Genomic DNA, 22,003 nt, shown 5'->3' with positions numbered 1-22,003 from the left:
ATTGACCTAAGAAGGGAAATCATGGAAGAGGCCCACCAATCCCGTTTCTCTATTCACCCAGGCAGTACTAAGATGTACCGGGACCTTCGGGAACATTACTGGTGGAAGGGGATGAAGAGAGAGATAGCTGAGTTTGTGGCCCGATGTTTGACCTGTCAGCTGGTAAAAGCAGAGCACCAGAGGCCGGCAGGGCTGCTGGAACCTATAGAAATTCCTGAATGGAAGTGGGAGCACATCACGATGGATTTTGTTACAGGACTTCCTAGAACAGTAAGGAAGAATGATGCGGTATGGGTGATAGTTGACCGTCTCACAAAATCGGCCCACTTTCTACCATTCAGAACTGGTACTCCTCTAGACAAGCTGGCCCAATTATACATCGACGAGATTGTACGCCTGCACGGAGTACCAGTGAGTATCATTTTTGATCGTGACCCCCGATTCGTGTCCAGATTCTGGGGAAGCTTTCAGAAGGCCATGGGTACCGGACTGAGGCTCAGTACAGCATACCACCCCCAGACCGACGGCCAGTCAGAGCGGACAATCCAAACTCTGGAAGACATGTTGAGGGCTTGCACTGTGGACCTAGGTGGAAATTGGGACAGTCATATACCACTGGTGGAATTTGCTTATAACAATAGTTACCATTCCAGTATCCAGATGGCCCCATACGAAGCCCTCTATGGGAGAAAATGCCGATCCCCCTTACACTGGGATGAAGTCGGGGAGCGGAAAATGCTAGGCCCCGAATTGGTCCAGCACACCAGGGACAAGGTACTACTGATTAAGCAAAGGCTTCAGGCTGCTCAGGATAGACAGAAAAGATGGGCTGACAGAGGAAGAAGGGCTTTGGAATTTTTGGAGGGGAACTTTGTCTTCCTGAAAATTTCTCCATCGAAGGGCATTACCCGATTCGGAAGACACGGCAAGCTAAGTCCTCGCTACATCGGCCCATTCGAGATTCTTGCCAGGATAGGCAAGGTTGCCTACAAATTGGCCCTACCCCCGGAGCTATCAGGCGTACACAACGTCTTCCACGTCTCCTTGTTACGGAGGTATGTTTCGGATCCCAGCCATGTGGTGCCACATGAGCCTCTGCAATTAAATGAAGATTTAACCTATGAGGAGGCTCCCCTGCGCATCATAGACAGAAAAGAGCAAATCCTCCGAAGGCGCACCATTCCCTATGTTAAAGTCCAGTGGACCAACCACACTGAAAGGGAAGCTACCTGGGAATTGGAGGAAGAGATGCGACAACGCTACCCTCAGCTCTTCGAGAACCAAGGTATGTTTAATTTCGAGGACGAAATTTATTTAAGGGGGGAAGAATGTAATGTCCGGGCCCACAACCTACTAGGCCCAATAGAAAAATAGGCCCAGTTAAGGGTTGGGCCCAAATTTTACTGTAGCCAGTATAATGATTATTATAAAAAAAAAAAAAAAAAAAAACGAAGGGATAAGACCGACAGGGAAGGGTGACCCCCACCCCTGCTGGCAGTCGATGCCGGCGCACCGGAGACAGAGGGGGCGGCGGCCATTCCCGGAGAGGGGAGGCATGGAGCGGATGGGACCTCTCAGAGAGGGGGGTCTCATCTTCTAAACCACTATTTAAGTCCCTGCCGGCAACCCTAAGTCGGAGGCCCCCAAGAACACTGAAAGAGAGAGAGCCGAAGCCCTGGAGCCTAAGGCGGAAGAGCCCTGAAGCTCCAAGAGGAAGGAGGGACTACGAGGGGGAGGAACGGCCCAACGGTAACCAGCAAAAATCCAGGTAAGTGGCCCTTAGGTTAAATAATAAAGTTTTAGGGAGTGGAGATACCCCTCTGTAGGGTATTCTCCCCTCTGTTTCACTGATGAAACAGAGGGGAGGAGACTGGCACAGAGAGGAAGGAGACCGGCACGGGAGAGAAGAACAGGAGGAGGGCCGTGGGCCGGACCCACAGGCTGCGGGCCGGACCAACAGGCCGCGGGCCGGCCTGAGAACGGCCCAAGCCGAGCCCACGCCACCCGGGCCGAGCCCAGCCGGACTCGGCCTGCGGGTGACAGGCCCCGGCCGTGGCTGCCCTAGGGCTGAGGGGCAGCCAAGGGCCGCCGGGTCTGCCGTGCCGGCGACCAACGCGGCCTCAAGGCCGCCAGCCTCAGCCGAGCCCCACCTCTCCGCCGGCCGAGAGGTGGTGGCGAGACTCCCACAAAAAAAAAAAAAAAGAAAAAAAAAAAAAAAAAAAGAAGAAGAAGAGGGGGATACTTACCGCGGACCACGGCCTTACCTCGCCGTGGTCGGAGCCGGAGAAGTTCTCCCGAAGGAGATCGGCCTCGATCCCACCTCCCGGCTCTTCTCCTCTCCTCCGGCACCACTTCGAAGGAGAGGGAAAGGGCCGGCCTCCCACCGTCGCCGCCCCGAAGGGGAAACACCACTCCGGGCTGGTAGATCTGGCCGGGGAGGGTTCGGTGAAGGTCGGAAGGAGGAGGAGGCGGTAGATCCGGCCGGCGGAGAAGAAGAAGGCCACAGATCTGGCCGGAGGAGAAGAAGGGGAGCCGGAGAAGAGGGCCGGAAGCATGGGCTTCGGTAGAGACAAAGAAGGTGAAGAGGCGGAAGCCTCTGGAAGGGGGGAGAAAGAACCCGATAACGGGTTCGCGGGTCGGATCCAAATCCGAACCCGCAACCCGTTAAGCCCAAAGAAAAAGAAAAAGAAAAAGAAAAAGAAAAAGAAAAAGAAAAAAAAAAGGGGGAAAGGGTTTAGCCAAATTTGACTAAACCCGAGCCCAATCAAATTTGGGCTAAGTCTGGACAAGCCAGACTATAAATTTAACCAAAATTAAACCCAAATTAAACTTGGGATTAAGCCTAATGACCAATTAGAAGGCCAATTAAACCATATGGACCCAATCAAGGCTCCAATATGAACACATTAGACTTGGGCTAAATTTCGGGTAGAATCCAAACAAGTAAAAGGAAATAATATGCTCATTATAATGTGATTTTAGGTGACTCAGGATCCGTCACCAGGACGTAAGAAACTTGGGAGAAAACGAATCACTGTAAGTAACCTGTCCTAATCCTGTTATGGATCATGTCATGTTATTAATATTTTCCTAAGCATTTATTTTAAGTATATATGTTTCATGCATGATATGTTACAATGCATAAGTAACTTGCATGATCCCAGAAGCTATGGCTATGTATGCAACATGAGGATGCTGATATTTTAATCATGCATGCAAGTTAGTATAATGAAATACTATCTAGCCAAGAGGCACTATAATGGGCTCAAAGATGCTACTGAGAATGACTGAGCTGCCAGTGGCTGAATAGTAACTGAGCTGCCCCGCCAGTGGCTGAATAGTAACTGAGCCTGCCCCGCCAGTGGCTGAGTTGGAATTGGGCCTGCCCCGCCAGTGGCTGAATAGTAACTGAGCTTGCCCCGCCAGTGGCTGAATAGTAACTGAGCCTGCCCCGCCAGTGGCTGAATAGTAACTGAGCTGGCCCCGCCAGTGGTCGAGTCTGACTTCGCAGTAGCATCCGAGAGAAAAAGGACCACGGCATGCCGGGGGCACGGTTTCATATGCATATAATATGAAAATTTTGTGATTTGCACTACTGCTTTGTTTAAATTGCATACTTATTATGCCAGGATGATTATTAGATAAATATGCATGTCAGCTTCTCAAAACCCTGATTTACATGTTTAGTCTACTGGTTGATCCGGTAGGATTATGCAGGATTACTTACTGAGCCGTGTAGCTCACATCTGTTTATGTTTCGTTTTCTTTCAGATCCTCACCAGTGATCGCCATCAGACATGTTTTTATTTTGTTACAGAGCTTCGTATTTTTGGAGAAGCTTATATACTTCTGTACATATGAATAGCCTAGAAGTTCTGTATTTTTGGTTTTCAAACTTGAAGGTTGTACTGCAAACTTTTAATATATATATATAAGGATAAATCCTTTTGGCTACCTGTTACTCTGTATGAGGCTGCGTGCTACTGTGGGCGGTAGTCGGCAATAGCACGGCCGTGTCACGGAACCGGATCCGGGGCGTGACAACAGTAGGTCTCCATCCCTTGGTTTAAAAAATTAAAAAAGGGGCCAGCCGGCCATGCCTAGCTTCCCACGCCCCCAACATGCCAAGGAAATTGGCTCTCCCAGTTTTCTCCTTAAAAATACTTATCCTCCATACCTACCTCCATCTTATAACAGAAAAGGCTGGGTCAAGAGCAAGTCATCCTCTGCAATAGACTGTGGAGCAAAAACTGAAGAAGTATAGGAGACTGGAAAGAGGGAGAGGATAAGGGAAAACAAGTGAAACATAAAGAAGAGGTGGACGGAGTAGGAATTCCTGCAGGTAGATAGAGCACTAGAGAAAGTGGGCTTAGGGATTCGAATGGATAAGGGCAGCACTTCCAAGAAGTAGGTAAATCATCCAGTTTTTGTTCCAAGTCCCAATGCTGACCATAGGAACAACCAACGACAAGGCGAGGTCGGCTGGCAGGGAAAAGCTGGGCACAGCTGCCTATCTGTTCTCAGAAGTCAGAAGTTTCCCAAAAGTCAGTGATTTATGTGTCAAACTTTTGATTTTAACTTAGTTGTTTTATGAATTATGACTCTGAAGTTTCAGTGAACATGCCAATAGACTGATAAACTAAGATGATTGACAAAAACATTGAATTTATCAAGCTTTAACAGCTGATTTATTAATAACCAAATAATCAATTTAAGACATAATAAAAACTTGCTTCATCTGAGAATAACAACAATAAGGTGAGGGAAGTAGATTATCCACATTCCACAGAGTTGATAAGAAACTACCAACGGAATCTGACATAACAATGAAAAACTAAAAGGCATAATTGTTCAAGTGATCACAGGACCAAAACAAATATTAAACACTAATAAGTTGGTAAACTATATCTTTTCTAAATCTATTTGAGACAGTCATAATCCAAAACTGTAGATCAATCTACACGTATTTTATTAAAAGTAAAAAAGGCAATAAAACAAAGTTAAGCATATCAGGAGATACCATAAACTCTAGAGATTCAAAATATCAAATAGATTTTTAATTGAAAACAACATACCAAAGGAGGAACTATCCATCTACATGACAGATACTTCACTGCATGCCTAACTCCAAGTTGATCAAGTGGTCAATATCTGCAATTATTAGTTACTTGAAAAATTGTATCATTGAAAGCAGAAAGCACAGACTAAAGCCAAGACTTCCTGGAAATGGTGTTGCTGCCACTCCTTAGTACATGACAATCGCTTTGTGTACTCTGATTTTTAAGATGTCTTGGCATGAAAACATCAACTCTTCAGGAGAAAGTAGTAATTGAAGATGCATGGCGAACAGGAAAGGCCTCATAGAAGGTAAAAGAGTTTTTCAAAACAAAAAAAAAGAGGAAGAAAAGCATTGACAGTGGATAAAGAATCAGTCACAAAACATACCCTTCCACCATTTTGCCACTAAGAAGATAAAGCAGATACTTTCTGAAAACAAGTCAAATGGATACCTAATACATAATAAATGAACATTAAACCAGTCGCATTTTGACATTGATGTTTGAAAGAAGTGACTGGTCACTAGTAATTGGACTATGAAGTATGAACTGAGAAGGCTAAACAATCAAATCCTTGAGAGAGAACCAACTAAAAGAATGCAAATACAGTTCAAAGATAGAAATCTAACGAATGCCATTTTTAATTAGCTCATCCATTACTTGTATCAATTTGTTGAATTGCAATCTCAGTTCCAGATGTCGTCGGATAAGGAGCTTAAACAACACGTACTAGCTTCACTCTGAAACTTTGTAAGAGAATAAAATTTTGGAAGAAAGATAATTTAGATATCAATGTTTAAAACAAGTGACTAGTCACTAGTAATTGGACTACAAACTGAAAAGCATGAACAGTATAGTCCTTGAGACATGATCAACAAAAGAACTACATATATATTTACATCAAAGTATTAAACTAAGTCCATCCATTACATATCCAAATACACCTTATCCAACCTTATTGAGCAACAACTTTCTCTTGACTACATATATATATAGAGCAAAGCGAGTTTCATGAAACATTATGATGCACATTACATGCATATATTTGTTATATTTGCACAGCTCAGTTTGATATGTGACAAGATACAGAATACAGGGAAATCATTATGAAGCCACCCTCCATACCCAACAATCATGAAATCAGTATAGATCACAAAAATCCAGTAACATAATTGGCTCCCAACCTGCCAAGAAGAAGAATATACATTCCAGACCACTTGTAGCTCGCTATAAATGAAAATGACTAGTATTTTTTTAGAAACTAAAATAAAATTAAAATCAGTATTGCAAAGTGTTAGCATAATTTTAGGGATCACGTAACAACCCGCATCACCCATAATATTTTTCTTTATTAGCATGATCATATATCAACCTATATTATTTTTCTTATATGGAGTCTATACACGAGTATGTATAACCCCTAAAACATACCGAATGTGAGGAAACATAGAAATAAAATTCTTTTTCTCTTCTTCTTTTTTGTTTTTCTCTTCTTCTGTAAATATTTTAACATAGTATCATCAGAGCCACCAATCACCAAATCTGTTGCCACCATCTCTTCTGTCATTGTTGTGGTTGTCGTTGCCATGTCTAGAAGCTTTGAAGACCCCCATTACCGACCTATCGATCTCTGTTCCCAGGTGAATCAACATCCGAAGATTTTCTATTTTTCGGTGGATCCACAGATCCTCTATTTTCCACAAATTCTCTTTTTCTAGTAAATCAACATCCGAAAATATCATATTTCTTAGTAGATCTACATATATTATATTTCTGGTAGATTAATACCCGAAGATTCTTTATTTTTTATGGATCTGCAGCTCCTCTACACTGCTTTTCTCTCAGCTTCAGATCTTCGGTCATCTCTCCTCACCATTACTCAGCCCCTTTCTCTCCATCTCCAATTTTATTTGCTGCCTCCGACTCCACCATCCAGTTCGAGGTCTCTTGCCCCTCTTCCATGGTGCCTCCATCTACGAGGATCGTCGACCTTCGATTGCTTTCTCTCTTAGCTCTGTCCTTGCTACAACTGTTATCCTCTATCTTTTGTATCTTCTTGTTGTCACATCATCAAACAAATCAATCAGTCAATTGCTCCTTTTCCATGGCGCCTCCGTTTACGAGAATTATCGACCTTCGATTGCCTTTTCTTTGAGCTTGTCCTCACTACAATTGTAATCTTCTATGTATCTTCTTGTTGCCGCATCATTAGACAAGCAGACATGTCAGTTTGTGACATCAGTCAGACATATCGACAGACACACCAGTTTGCTATATTGGTCAGTCATATCAGTGGAAGCATTAGTCTACCACGTCAGTTAGCTACGTCAGCATTACCAAATACATCAGTTTGCAGCATTAGCTTCTTGATCTGCCGCATCAATTTCTAAGCTGTTATATCAGCTTTTGTCCTATCATATCAAATTTTGTATTGTCACCTCAGCCTGACACATCAATCTGCCATATCGGATTCTAAGTTGTTATGTCAACTCCTAATTTGCTACATCAGCCTCTGAGCTGCTATAACAACTTGTGTTCTACCACATCAAGCTCTGTGCTGCCACATCAACTTTTAATTCACCACCACGTCAGCCTTTAAGCTGCTATGTCGGCACCTAGTCTATCACGTTAGCTTTTGAGCTACTACTTCAGATCTTGATCTAGTACGTCAATTTTTGGGTACATTCGTGATCTAATTTTCAAACTCAAGATGGCACTTATAGTACCATCTTGAGTTTGAGTAGAGATGTCAGCATAATTTTTTAGGGACACGTAATAACCTACATCGCCCATAATATTTTTCTTTTTTAGCGTGATTATATATCAACGTATATTATTTTTCTTATATGAAATATGTACACGAGCATATATAACCCCTGAGATATACCAAATGTGAGAGAACAGAGAAATAATTTTTTTCTCTCTTTTTCTTTTATTTTCCTCTTCTTCTATAAATATTTAACAGAAACCGAAACTGTTTGTTATTATAAGTTGACATAAGGCCAGTCATATTAAAGGTTTAAACTTCTAAAAAATGTTAAAAAATATCTAGCACTAAAACTAGAAATAGTGATGGTTGAATATGCAGAACCTTGACTAAAATTGCAAAAATATTTTGAAGCAGCTTGGAAACCACATAGTTTAAAAATTGATGAACTTTCACGAGAAATTGCATGTCATTGGTACCATAGCCTGTCAATATATTACAATTCTTGGAAAATCCTATGTGATGTTGTCAAGAGACAAATATGGGTGCACTCAATTGTTCCATGATTTAGAATGATTTTTCAAAAAAAAATTCTACTTCTCATATTTCTAACACTTTTTCTAGTTTCTTATATTAATAACAGTTGAAAGTTATCATTTTGATCCAACTATTGACTGTGATGTCCACTTTAAACATTTTTCTAACCTTGCCTTCGTCCGCAGATGAAGTGGTTGCTTTTATCTGTGCCATACAATACATAAATATGATTTCAAAAATGGGTTATTAATATATGTCTCTCCTTTCCTCCCTCCTTTGCCACAAAGCAACAACCATCATCACAAGTTTCAACAATTTCTTTTCCCTTCCACTCTCCAGTCGCCCATGTTGACAGGGAGGACTAACAATCTTTTCCAGCCTAGTAGCCTAACATGAACTCTGTTCTACTGCTTTCCCTTATATGATCACTATTTCATATTAAAATACTAAGTCTCTACTCATTAGCGGTTTTCAGACCCCCACACCCCACACCCTGAGGTATATTAAAGCTCTGTTTTACGTTTACATGATCTATCTGCTTCTGTTTCACAGGATTCAGAGATTCTAAAGGAATGCCCTTCATGTTAAGACTTGTTGTGGATTCACGTTACGAAAGCTCAAGCTTCTTTTGTTCATGAGTCAAATATTGCATGACTCATGACTCAAATTACTCAATTTTTAAATATGGTAATTTTCTAATAATTGCTAAGAATGTATTTGGATTGTGTTCAATTTTTTAACGTAAAGTAGTATCTGGTTTCACTATCGATTCTCAGAGGTCATTGTATTACACTACGCCACTATACTAATTTGAGTTACCAATTATGAAAGCGGCTCTGGATCTGCTGGCCGTTATTTGTGTTGTTTCAATGCATTTGTACCGTCAACTTCACGGCAGCTTATTCACTTAAACAACACTAATGAGAGTTAATTGAAGCATATATAGAAACGCCAGAAAAAGAAACATACTATACCATAGTCACCAAAAAACCCAAAATGGCTCCTTTTATTGCAAAATACAGATAATATAAACATTTCATCTATACATATACGAAAAGAGAAGAAAAAATGAAGACTCTGGCTGACTACCCAGTTACAAAATCTTGAAGATGAATGGAGTGAAAAACATAAATTTGGTGAGATCAAAAGCCCATAGAGCAGCCTAAAGGCAGAGCTTAATGTCCTAATTCAGGCAATACTATCGTTTTGGCCTTTCAAATAAGCCGTTTTCAAGCATCTCAGTCTATTAATTCAGAACAAATATATTGAGATAAAGAAAGTATAAAAAACAAGGAACCAATTAGGGGGAAAAAGTTTGCTGGTACCTCAATTATGAGATGTTCAAACACTTTCAACAGGTTTCACTTCGTCACAAAGAGGCAAGTAATAGAGACATGGCTGACTTAAAATTCGAAAAAAAAAAGATCACTTAAAGAAAACCCAAAAAATCCAATTTAAGCCTGCATCAAAACTTTGCTAAAAGATGGAAATTATTACCAAATAGCAAAAATAAAGAGGTAAAAAATAATCAATGGAACAAAGGAAACCCAAGGCTGACTTAAGATTCAAAAAATAAAAATAAAATAAAATAAACAAGAAGCAATCCCGCATCACATACATTGAAAAATTAAAAACATCAAACAAAGTAAACATGATTTTCTTTTGGAGGGGGAACTGAATGAAGGAATAGAGAAGACCCATGGCTAAAATAACAAAATATAAAGATTTGAGAATTATTATAACAAGAAACCCAAGCCAAATAATTAGATCTCAGAAAATGAAACTAAGTCCACATTAAAATAATAAAAATAAAATAAAAGAATATGAAACGGATACCACCATAAAAAGCAAACAATGAATTGATCAAACAACCAAGGCTAAATTAGGATCACTAAAGATCAGAAGCCAACAGATGAAACACTAGATCCAACTAAAACAATGAGGACCTCGGATATCAAAAATCAGCCCATATGAAGATATTAAAAAATAAAAAGAAGGATTAATGAACCTAAAAAATACAAAAGAATAAAAATAAAAATGCTAGATCCAACTAAAACAATGAAGACCTCGGATATCAAAAATCAGCCCATATCAAGATATTGAAAAATAAAAAGAAAGAATAATGAACATAAAAATACAAAAAATAAAAAAAACATAAAAAATAAAATGTAAAGAGGATGGAGAAAACCTAAGGCTAACCTTCATATTTGCACAGAGAATGAAGAGGCAAGAATTGTAACAATAAATTCATCTCAATTAATGAAGACATCAGATATGTAAGTTAATCCCACATTAATATACTAAAAAATTAAAAAAAATAAAATGGAAAATACTAAGAAAAGAAAATAAATTGATTGGCCAAACAAAGAAAACACAAGGATTAATTGACATTCACAAAAAGCAAGCAATAACAAATAAATTTCTAAATCCAACACAAATAATGATGGCCTGAGATTTTTAAAATAGGCTTGATCAATGTTATTGAAAACAAGGAAAGAATATCAAACAGAGGAAACCAAAGATTAACTGAAGACTCAAGAAGCAAGAAAGGCAATGCTAAATTTTAAATAAAATAATGAAGACCAAACATACTAAGAGAAGCCAACATCCAATATATCAAAAACTAAAAAATAAAACAATACCAAAGAGAGTACATATGAATTAAGAACATAATCTGATTAAAGGAACAGGGGAAACCAAGGATTAACTTAAGACTCACAGAGATCATGATAACATAAACCAAGAAAATGATAAAATAACAGGCCAAAGACAGACAAAACAAAAGATCACCTCAAGATTCATAAAAGTTGAACAGTCAGACATAAAAATTCTAACATAAAAGACCTAGGACACTGAGCGCAGCTTAATATATTGAGAAAATAAAGTTAGAGAATATATGAATTTAAAATAAGAGAAAGAAACTGAATGGAGAATTTACAAGGCAAACTTAAGATTTACAAAAATTCAAAAACGATAAATATAACATTAGATGGAATGCAAATAAATATAACATTATAACTTAGTTTGGTAGACCGCTTATACCAAACAAAACCTACATAAATGTTATTAAAGAATAAAAAAGACAAAATACCGATATAAGAAAATGGACTGATCAAATAAACAGAGAAAGCCCAACAAATAAACAAAGGCCAATAACTTAAAATTCAGAGAATCCAACTAATATAATGAACAAAACAGACAGTGAAATTATGATCGCATAAAATATTTCGAAAAAAAACAAACAGTAGAAAAGCAAAAATTTTGATAGAGAAGAAAGGAAACCGACAGAACCTTTTTACTTTTTGCAAGCAGAAGCGAGCAGAGCAACCCGATTCCAAGAAGATATAGACGAAACAATCAAAAAAAAAAAAAAAGTAAACGAAAAAGAGAAGAGAAGAACTAAAAGCACCACGTTTGAACAAGTTTAAAAGCCGTTGCGACTAAATTCGCTAGGGTTTCGGTTAACTCCTTGAGAAAGTAGCATGATATCAAGAACAAGAACAAATCTTGATGAAATAAATGGCTAAAATCCAGGGAGAAAAAAAAGAGCAAGTAGATAGATGATCGCCTCGACAAGCGGATGTCCGTCCTTGTTGAGCGAGGTTCTTGATCAGAGACCAATTGCTTTGATAACCTTCTCGGCTGCAGAGAGCAGCGAGGGTTTCAACAAAGGAACCGAAAACGATCAAGAAACGCTGTGAAAGGTAAGAGCAAGGGATTTGGCTTACGGAAAGAAGCGGGAGTGAATACCGTGGTGGAAGGAAAAGAACCTGAGGTCGGGCAAGCGGAGGAAGGCGCCGGGGACTCGATCGGCTGCGACAAGGGCGATGTCGATGTGGCCGAGGCCGGCGAAGGCACGGACGAGTTCCGCCTTCGTGCACAGCCGGGAAACCGATGGCATCGCCACGGCGCTCGGCTTCTCGGTCGCCAGTGGGCCCGTTAATCCAACAATTTGAAAATCTATATTTATTATTTTAGGTTCATTTTTATCCAACACGTTAATTTTTAAACCAACTTTAGTCACCCCACTAATTCTAAATAGAATCTAAATATCATATCAAAAATATTTTAAAAATAAAAAAAAATAATTAACATAACAACCATTCAAAAATATAAGACAACGAATAATTTTCCCTCTTATTTAAAAATAATTTTAATTTTTTTATATAAAATAAATAATTTTACTAACGCTTTAATTTAACTAAATATAAATGTAAATTTTACAGATATAATAAACATAAACTTCAGAAAAAAATTTATAATTTACTCTATATATATGTATATGTATTATTCGATACTAGTCAAGTTACTCAAAAACCTCATCTTCGTCAAGAAATTATATATAAGTCACTAATTAAGCTTGCCAGCTTCATATTTACTTGAATTTTGCCAAAAAAAAAAGTATCTATATACATCCCTAGTTTCATAATAAATTATTTACATATTTCTCAATTACAAACTTTATATGAAATTGGCCTTAATATTTGAAGTATCTATGTTGAGAGAAAGTTATTAATAGTTGGCAAGAATTGACAAATATCATATTCCATGTTGATAATCCTATAAGTAGTCTAATAATTATCTACATAAATTAAATAATTATGTGATATGTTTAGATGCAAGTGTGGTGTGGAATAAAGAGAAAAAAAATCATGACAGTAAGCACTCTATCATAACGACCCCAAAAATATAAAAGATTAGCTTTACCAAATTCACTCAAGACTCCAAAATCTCAAAAGTCTAGGTTTACTTGATTAACGCAAAATGTGATTTATGGATCTTGTTTTTTGAAAACTTGTGGTCTAATGTTTTTCAATTGAAAGATTTTTCTCTTCCATGATTAAGTCATTTGTAACAGCAAACTCATGGCCACTAGTAAAGAGTTTAGATAAAGATAAATTTGAAAAATCATAGATTAGATGCTAATACTCAAATAGCAAATAGTATGATTTGTCTTTAAGAAAGAAATCTAAGTAAATTTATGGATGTAAACATTCAATCTTGAGCAAGATAGATTTAACTCAAGCTTAGCTTGTTTTGTAATCAAACCAATTCATTTGATTCTCAGACTGTAGATATTCACAAACAATTTGTATAGGAGTTCTATAATAATTTATTTACATACTTTGAGCTAATAATCCTTGACATATTTTGATGATTTTATAAGAATTTTGAGATCCGAGGGCTTATTTAGCTAGAAAGAGTTGGTCTTTGAAATGTGAATGGAAATGAGCAACTTCTATTGCAGTCATCTACTTGTGGGGAGCCTTATTCCATTCCAATTTGGAAAGAAGTAGAAATATTCTATTTCTCAAAATTTAATCCGGACTTCTTCTAATATTTAAAATTTATTTTGATTTTAATTTTGATCCTATATCAATCATGTACCAAGCATACACTAAAATTATTTATGTTATTCAGAATAATAATCCTAGCCATGTATTAATCATTTTATTACAAACAACTAACACCGCCGGTAGGCACGAAAGGCCCAAAACGCAGCCCCGCCGACACGCAAGTATTGTGCATACGTTTTAATTATTTTTTAAGAATTTACCTGCCATCAAAATGATAAAAAAAAAAAAACCCAGGTCTGCGAACGAGGGGGGAGAGAAGGCGGAGACCGACAACCTTAAGATGAGATCTTAAGATGAGATGAAAGCCATTCTGAGAAGAGTTTCAGCCATGGGCTCTCCTCCCAGCCCGAAGAACAGCAGCAATCCGGTCCCCAATCTGATCGTGTCCGGAAGCCAGAGGCTCAATAAGCTGGTCCAGCAGCTCCGCCTCTACAAGCCCCCTCCCTCCCCGGCCGACACCGACGACGACGACGCCGTGGACGCGCGGGGAAAGGTCTTCTCCGGGATCGGGCTGGCCGAGTCCGCCGTGCCGCCCGCCCTCCATCGGTCCGAGCGGTTCCAGCCCAAGAGGGCCTCCGTCCTCGTGTGCCTCTTCGAGGGCGACCGCGGCGATCTCCGCGTCATCCTCACCAAGCGCTCCTCCAACCTCTCCACCCACTCAGGTTCGTTCCATCTCCAACTAAAGTCTCCATTCCTTACTCTGATCCAAAGGGATTGCCGAGATTCGGGCTTTTGCTTTAATTCGCTGCTGGGTATTATTAATTAGGTGAAGTGTCGTTGCCGGGGGGGAAGGCGGAGGAGGGCGACGCGGACGATCGCGAGACGGCCATGAGGGAGGCCAAAGAAGAGATAGGGATGGATCCATCCCTCGTTACGGTCGTCACCGTTCTTGAACCCTTCTTGTCCAAGGTATTACAGCTCCAATTCGGATCTCTGTTATTTCCAGATGAAATCCAATAAATTATTTTTACCTACGTTGATCGACTCGTACTTTCTAATGGAATTGCGAATATTTAAGTCTCGCAGTTTTTTGGGGAGTAAGATTTTGAGTGTTGCCATTTGATGTCAAACCTGATAATGCTAACTAGTTGGTCTTGACACCCTCAATGAGATATCAGGAAAAGAAAGAAAGAAAGAAAGAAATTAGTACTTCCTTACTTGGTCTAAATAATGTTCATCCTCTTTTTTAAAGCAGAATGCAACATGTGAAGATGATCCAAATTTCTGAATGTTATATTCTGTTTATGCTTCTCTGGCTAAAACTCAACACATCAAGTGTTAAAAATGAAAACACTAGCAGAAGCAATAGCTGGTTTAAACATTTGATTTCGTATTGAAAAGTAATGGTGTAGCATTTCGTCTCTGTTATTTAAATTCTATCTACTTTGCAGCATCTTCTCAGCGTTGTTCCTGTTATCGGCATACTTCCTGATAAGCAAGCATTCAAACCTGTTGCAAACACAGCTGAAGTGGAAGAGATATTTGATGCACCCCTGGAGATGTTCTTGAAGGTCAGAATTTCCATCACAACATTCTTATTTCCTGTCTTTTTCTAAATTTTCAGTTTGTGGTATACGCAGGATGAGAATCGGCGGTCAGAGGAACGAGAATGGTTGGGGGTTAAGTATTTGGTCCATTTCTTTGATTTTCATACAGAGAATCAGAAATTTATGATATGGGGTTTAACTGCGAGCATCTTAATTCGTGCTGCATCAGTTGTATTTCAGCGACCACCTTCCTTCTCCGAGCAATATCCTAGATTTAAGATCTAACCTTTTTCGGGGTAAAGCTCAAAATAATTTTCTGTCTTGAAATATATAAGTATTCATTGATAAATAGAAGAATGTAAAAGTAACGTGGATATTCAGGTTGTCTTATTTCAGTCTGCAAGCTGGAAGAAGTAGCTGGGAGATGTTATATATATAAGTGCACTGCCCCTCGATACCGTTTGTATGTTTGTTTTCTTTCTGACTCTCAAACATATTAGGACTCTCCCTTTCTTGTTAAAAGATTATCAATCTCAGAAGACCGGAGGCAAGGAACAATCAGCTCTCCTCAATTACTCCCCTCCTCCGCCTCTGCCTTTCACGGCGACTCCTCTTCCACATCTCTCCTCGGAGGAAGAAGAAGATCACCTTATTTTTTTCATTGTAGATTGATTCTTTGCCTTTCTAGTGTCAAACAAGTTCAAGTTCAGGCATGAAATTTTTTTCCTAAATTCAGATATGTATTTTTCTCGCTATTTCACTGATTAGTAGGTAATAGGAGATCCTGAGATATTTTCAAAACCTCACGGTTGGTTTTAGAGCAGCCAATTACCCGTTTTCGGTTGAAATTAGAAACCAAATACGTTGTTCACTTCAATTTTGAAGGGGAAAAGCTTCACATGAAGCCGTAGTTTCAATTTTTCAAATGGGATGCTCGTGTTCTACCTAATTCTAGGTTTTCGGGGACTTTTCTACAGTCTTCCATGTTCCTAGTTCATCTCAGGGATCTCTGTTCAGTTTTTTATGGGCTGTCATGTTAATTTTAATAACTCTGAACAATGTCCAGTCATACGGTCTAATTGCCTTCACAATGATCAGACTGCTAATTTCATAGCATCTCATGTTGTTCTATCGCCAGCTTGATCTGAATGCTGACATTAAAGCCAATATTCATTGTCAAAGACAAAGTAGATCATATCTACGATTATTTAAACCCAGCAAAGTTGGTCGTTATAGATGGCTTTTGTAATTTTGGCCTTACCTCAATAAGATACAACGAAGTAATACATGATATCAAAGTTTATAACAAGTTTACAAGGTTTTAAAGAAAGAAGTTTATTTGTGGTAAATGCTGCAATTGTGAATAAATAATTCCCAAGTGAGTGAAAGACTCATTGAAGAGCAAAATCACAAAAACCCCAGCAATTAGAGGAGAACTGGCAATCCAAGGCAGACTAGCACAAAGTAGCTTGGACAATGCTAAAAACTCACTTGCACGATATAATTGCATTTTGAAGACAAATTGCAGACTCAGGACTAGGCTGCTTGAGGTTGTTATACTGGTAACATGGTGGTTTGCATCAAAAAATGAAAGAAAAAAGAACTGCCCGTGGCAGAGCAATGGTGACCGGATATGGCCTTGTTTTAAGTTTCCATGCCTTGGGACGTTACTGATGATCTCTCAACTTGTACTGACGACTAAACACCATTATCTGCAAGATTATGTGATGATATTAATAGCATTGCCAATGTTACCTTGGCAGCACTGACAGCTCACAGTGACGCCCTTCACAGAGCAGTTCCCCATCAGCACCAAACTGGTCCTCTCCTCTGGAGTCTGTTGTATGTAAGCAGGAGGATCCGAGAAGCTATAAAGGCTAGAGAAAGAAGAGGAAAAATGTGTAATTCTGGGAGTATGCTTTGAAGATTGGCAATCAGAACAATCGCTGATTTGGGGTTCTCTATTCTCATTCTTTTTAGCATACTATTCTCTAAAATGAAACACCTGACACTGTTTCTGTGTTATTTGAGTCCAGAAGGTATTGGCAGATTTGCTTGGAGAGGCCTGTTACGTGAAAGGATTGGGAGGATTGCAAGAGCCTCTGAACTGGGTTACCTTGAAAATGAAGTTGAAAATGAAGTGGTATACCTTGAAAAAAATCTAAAAAGAAATTGAAGTGGTATAATGGTGGGACTCATGAACTGGGTTTTGCCCCACCAGTCATACCCCTCTGCATATCAACTAAAGATTCTGGGTTAGAAAATTGAATGGTGCATCTTCAAGCATTGGGATTTAGGAAATTATTAGTGCATGTGAGTATATCTCCTTTTCTAAATAATATTAATTAATAATAACAGCAGCCATTAAGAAGCACAAACAAAGAGTCTTCATAGCGACAAAAATGAAAAGTAAAGAACATAGTATGCTTAAAAATGTAGTTTTAGTAATTCTAAAATAACAGATATGGCTGAATTTGAAGCATTAACTTACCATTGAATGTTTTTTGTCGCTTATAAATAACTGACCTGATGAAAAACATATCAAAGAAGCGCAGTTCATGGCAAATCATTCCCTGACTAGTTCAATTTTTGTGAATTAAAAGTAAAACCACCCAAAACTTGATATTGATAAGAAAAATAGTGAGGCTAATGAACATATTAGCCATCCTATTTCATAGAGGTAAGACTGACCATATCAGGATTGTCCAGCCATGTCCCAGTAAGTAAGGCTGCTGAACTGAACTATTTTAAAAAAAAAAAGAGTAAAGTTTATACCAAACTCCAAAGGAGGGACCACTATACCATGCCCGATCCTGCATAGCTTTGAGATAATAGAACTTCCTTGTCATGAGCAAATCTTAGTCAATTGTTCTAAACGGATACATCAGGAAATATATTCTGAACAAACAGTCAGAACTCTTCAGGTTTTACCATGATTATACTTTGTTGACATACAGATTCTGGTACTTGATCATTATTTCATTCAAAACTAAGACCACTTATTGCATCTCAACTATAATAGATGATTATGCTTAGCTTTATTTTTAACTTGCTATATTAAACCACCAAAATGTCCCCAACTGACACAGCCGAATGAATATGAGTTGATTATTAAGTGGTAAACACCTTAGCCTTCAGCCAAAATTAGTATTTAAAAAAAACCTGTCCCTCACTCGCACAAGAAACTTCCGATTAACTAGAATCAGTATATCTGGAATTGAAAAATATGATGAATTTTCTTTTTAAAGTGAATAGCATAGCTTGCAATAAACAACATTGCCATTTTCCTCTCTTTTTTTTTTTTGGTCAAGTTCCTATAAGTAACTAAGACCGGATGACAAAAGAGAGACATGCTATCAGCAAGAAATAACTTATCATCAACAGTAATCAACTAGCAGTTGTGTTTGGATTCACAAAAGGTTACAACTGATTTCTTTGAATCGAGGAAGGGAAAAAGGCATAGCTACATACTTCGATAATCATCTCGATTCATGCCAATCTTGAAAATTACAGAAAATTAACTGAGAAGAACAGAGAACGATTGCCAGAAAAGGCAAGAACTCCACCAAATTTTTACTAAAGAGCCATGTGGTTACCTTGCTTAGCTCGTTTAGCCAAAGACCTCGTAGAATTTCTCTATGACCAGCAAACCTGAGTCAATAGACTCCAGCGGATCCTTCCGAAGCCGATGCCTCAAGCAGTTTGGAATCACAGTCGCAATGTCATCAGCCGTCACTTTGTCTCTCGCCTTCAAAGCAGCCAAAGCCTTTGCAGCCCTGTTGGTTACAATATCCCCTCTCAACCCGTCAACATTCAGCTCAGCACACACCTTTGATATCTTCACACGGAGGTCATGATCAATCTGAACAGAAGCAAGACTGCTCCGAGCCGACGCAATTTGCTGCCGGAGCTTCTCCTGATCGGCCCTATACGACTCCCTGAAGCCCTTGGGATCCCTATCAAACCTTGCCCTTTCCTCCACAATCTTAACTCTCAGCTCGGCATCCCTCACCGTCACGACCTGTGCGTGCATTCCAAACCTATCAAGAAGCTGTGGCCTGAGCTCGCCTTCTTCCGGGTTCCCTGAGCCAATGAGGATGAACCGAGCAGGGTGGGAAATGGAGATGCCCTCTCTCTCCACAGTGTTCCAGCCAGATGCGGCAGAGTCCAAGAGCACATCCACCAAGTGATCATCCAAGAGGTTGACCTCATCGACATAGAGGATTCCTCTGTTAGCTTTAGCTAGTAGACCGGGCTCGAAAGCTTTGACACCCTCGGTGAGAGCCTTCTCGATGTCGATGGTCCCGCAGACCCGGTCTTCGGTGGCGCCGAGGGGGAGGTCCACCATCGTGATCTTGGCGGTCGTGGCGGGAAGCTCCTGCCCCTTCATGACGCGCTCCCTGACCTCCATGCCCATGGACTCAGGGTCCTCGGGGTCGGAGTTGAAGGGATCCCCGACAACCACGCTGATCTCGGGAAGCAAATCCACTAGGGAACGGACGGCGGTGGACTTGCCGGTCCCCCGGTCGCCCATGATCATGACGCCGCCGATCTTGGGGTCGATGACATTGAGAAGAAGGCATAATTTCATCTCGTCCTGGCCGACGATGGCCGAGAAGGGGTACACCGGTCGCTGGCTTTCCTTGGCCGCCAGCTTCTTGGCCTAAGAGTAACAAGATTTGCCGGAAAGAGATTAACTCTATTTCTATTCAAGAAACCAATTCTTATACATAATAACAGAGTTTCAACAATTTAACTGTTTGATCAAATGCGGTAGTCCCGGATGCGAACGAGAAAAATTAGATGCCGAGAAAAAGGAGGGATTAAAGGGCATTACTGCTTCAGTGGGGCTGATATCGGGGGCTGCTACATTGGAGATGATGGAGCGGCGTGCTCCCCTTCTGAAGCCGGTTCCGATTCCTCCGCGGAAGGTCCTTTTATGGTGAATGTGGGCTGTGGAAGGGACCAAGAAAGCAAATGATGATGGTAGAAAAGAGCTAGGGCTAGTGAAAATGTTCGTTCTTTCTTTTCGGTTGGGATGCTTGAGTTAACTTACCTGGGAGTGAAGCAGGCGAGAGAGGGGTGGGGGAGGGAAGCAGTGTTCGCGCTCTGGAAGCAAGAACGGCGGCGGATGAGGAGGAGTTGGAGGAGAGGGCGATTAGCGCCGCCATGGGAGGAGGAACCCGAGCTGTAGGCGTGGTATAGATGGGTAATCCACGGCGTTCCCCTGAGTTCCGGCCTTGGGTACGGAGGTGGGAGGGAGGGGAGAGCGTTGAATGGAGGAGAGGCGGGGATAAGAAGATAGGAGCGCTGGATTCTGGGAGGGATTTGGTAAAGCTTATAACAACTATTAATTGGCTTGGACCGAGGCACGCATACAGTGTCGGGTTAGGTCGCAATACCACGCTTGGACATGATATAATTGGTAAATTAATATTTGTGAGCCAGGTTATTAACCAGACTTGGATCGGTAGATTGCACCTCCTTTCCTTTCTAGGTTCAAACTGGGATGGCAGCATTCCGACCATAAGATTTATCAAAAAGTGGCTAGATCTTCATTCTTCAAAAAAAAAAAAATATTTAATATATTACATAAATTGCTCATCATTAGATGCTTGTTTTTGTTAATGAATTCACTCGAGCAATTATTCAAAAAGAAATTTCTAATCTAGAGCATTATTCAGATTTGACACCTAAGATCAACTTCCAAATATTTAATGACAATGCTATTACATTATAGAGGATTGAAAAACAAGTAGGGTGATCACTATTCATGGAGTATTCAAACTTCAAGATTTCATCACTAGAAATTTTGCTAATCTTAACCCCATTTATCATCAATCTGGTCAAAGCATGCATGTAGAACTTTCTAGTTTATCGAAGACTAGCAAAAATGCACATGCAATGCAAGTGAGTAATTACTTCATATATATAATTTTATTCATTTTTTAGCTTTATGCTTTTTTTTTCTTTACTCAACTTTATTTGTTCTTGAAAACATTACCGCTATTTATGACATCAAATGAAGAAATATGAACCCATCAATAATTGTAGTTGTAGAAAAACAGCTTGCTGTTGTGAAGGTGGCTTTAAAAAAAGAACTAGAAAAGGATTTAATACCAATTTATCATTTCATTCATCTCCAAACCATGACCACAAAAATATTTTTGCAGTCACTAAATATGACTTCGAAATATGGACCGTAATATAATTAGAAACACATCTATGAAATTTTTTTGTTAGTTTTTATAAATTTTCGTGTTTTGATTATAGTGACCAAGAAATGGTTCCACGGACACTATATAGAAAAGCAAACTTGAAGCGATTTACTCATTCTTTGGGCATAAATTCCAGGAGAGAGGAAATATAGCTGGTCAATCTAGAGGGGAAGCATTTCCCAGCCTCCTCTGAGAGCCGGCTCCTGAACCGGTCCAGATACGCGTAGCTTTCGTGGAAGCACCGACGGACCACAGTGCCCTCGCTCGATCCTCCCTATCATACGGCTCGGGGGAGGTCACGTCTCCAACTCTCCATCGAACCCCAAGAACTCGTGGAACGGCGCCTCAGGAAGACGAGGCAGGGCTGGCAGACGGACATGCCGAGGGCGAATCCGCCGCACGCGATATGGGGCTCGGGTGAGGGGCATGCCCTGCCCCGCGGAGCAGCGAACGTCGAGGCGGGCGTCGGAAGGGCGGCGGTGGAGGGAGCCATGCCAGCTCCATGGATTTGTTGTTCATACTTCAGCGGCTAACAGCAAACTTTGGCATCGGAAGAGATCTCAGAGCTCCACTGACTGCTGGGTCCGGCCGCAGACTACAGTGATCCAGGAGTTCATCACTAGCATCAATACGTATTACA

The 22,003-nt window shown here is 40.0% G+C and overlaps 2 protein-coding genes and 1 long non-coding RNA gene across 3 annotated transcripts; 1 reads left to right on the top strand and 2 right to left on the bottom strand.

Annotated features, from left to right (window-relative positions):
- Positions 1–1,605: 1,605 nt before the first annotated feature.
- LOC149753553 (uncharacterized) lies at positions 1,606–13,808 on the bottom strand. Its single transcript, XR_016413337.1, has 2 exons — positions 12,052–13,808; positions 1,606–11,943 (listed from the first exon to the last, which is right to left on the bottom strand). It is a non-coding gene; the product is annotated as an uncharacterized LOC149753553 (long non-coding RNA).
- Positions 13,809–13,872: 64 nt separating this feature from the next.
- On the top strand, positions 13,873–15,888 carry LOC103703013 (nudix hydrolase 15, mitochondrial-like). The gene is made up of 5 exons (XM_089930923.1): positions 13,873–14,320; positions 14,425–14,567; positions 15,050–15,169; positions 15,239–15,441; positions 15,527–15,888. Exons 1-4 carry the CDS (start codon positions 13,957–13,959, stop codon positions 15,428–15,430), a joined length of 819 nt encoding a protein of 272 aa, XP_089787049.1. The 5' UTR covers positions 13,873–13,956; the 3' UTR covers positions 15,431–15,441; positions 15,527–15,888.
- A 2,611-nt stretch (positions 15,889–18,499) lies between these two features.
- Positions 18,500–20,530, bottom strand: CHLI2 (magnesium chelatase i2). Its single transcript, XM_008785697.6, has 3 exons — positions 20,202–20,530; positions 19,983–20,098; positions 18,500–19,808 (listed from the first exon to the last, which is right to left on the bottom strand). Exons 1-3 carry the CDS (start codon positions 20,314–20,316, stop codon positions 18,756–18,758), a joined length of 1,284 nt encoding a protein of 427 aa, XP_008783919.3. The 5' UTR covers positions 20,317–20,530; the 3' UTR covers positions 18,500–18,755.
- Between the last annotated feature and the right edge of the window lie 1,473 nt (positions 20,531–22,003).

This window comes from Phoenix dactylifera, chromosome 5, assembly GCF_051530095.1.
Source record: "Phoenix dactylifera cultivar Ajwa chromosome 5, Ajwa_hap1_PhDact_Kaust_v1.1, whole genome shotgun sequence".
Taxonomy (NCBI): Eukaryota; Viridiplantae; Streptophyta; class Magnoliopsida; order Arecales; family Arecaceae; genus Phoenix; species Phoenix dactylifera.
Note: the sequence above shows the minus strand (reverse complement) of the source record. Positions and strands in the feature narration are given on the sequence as shown.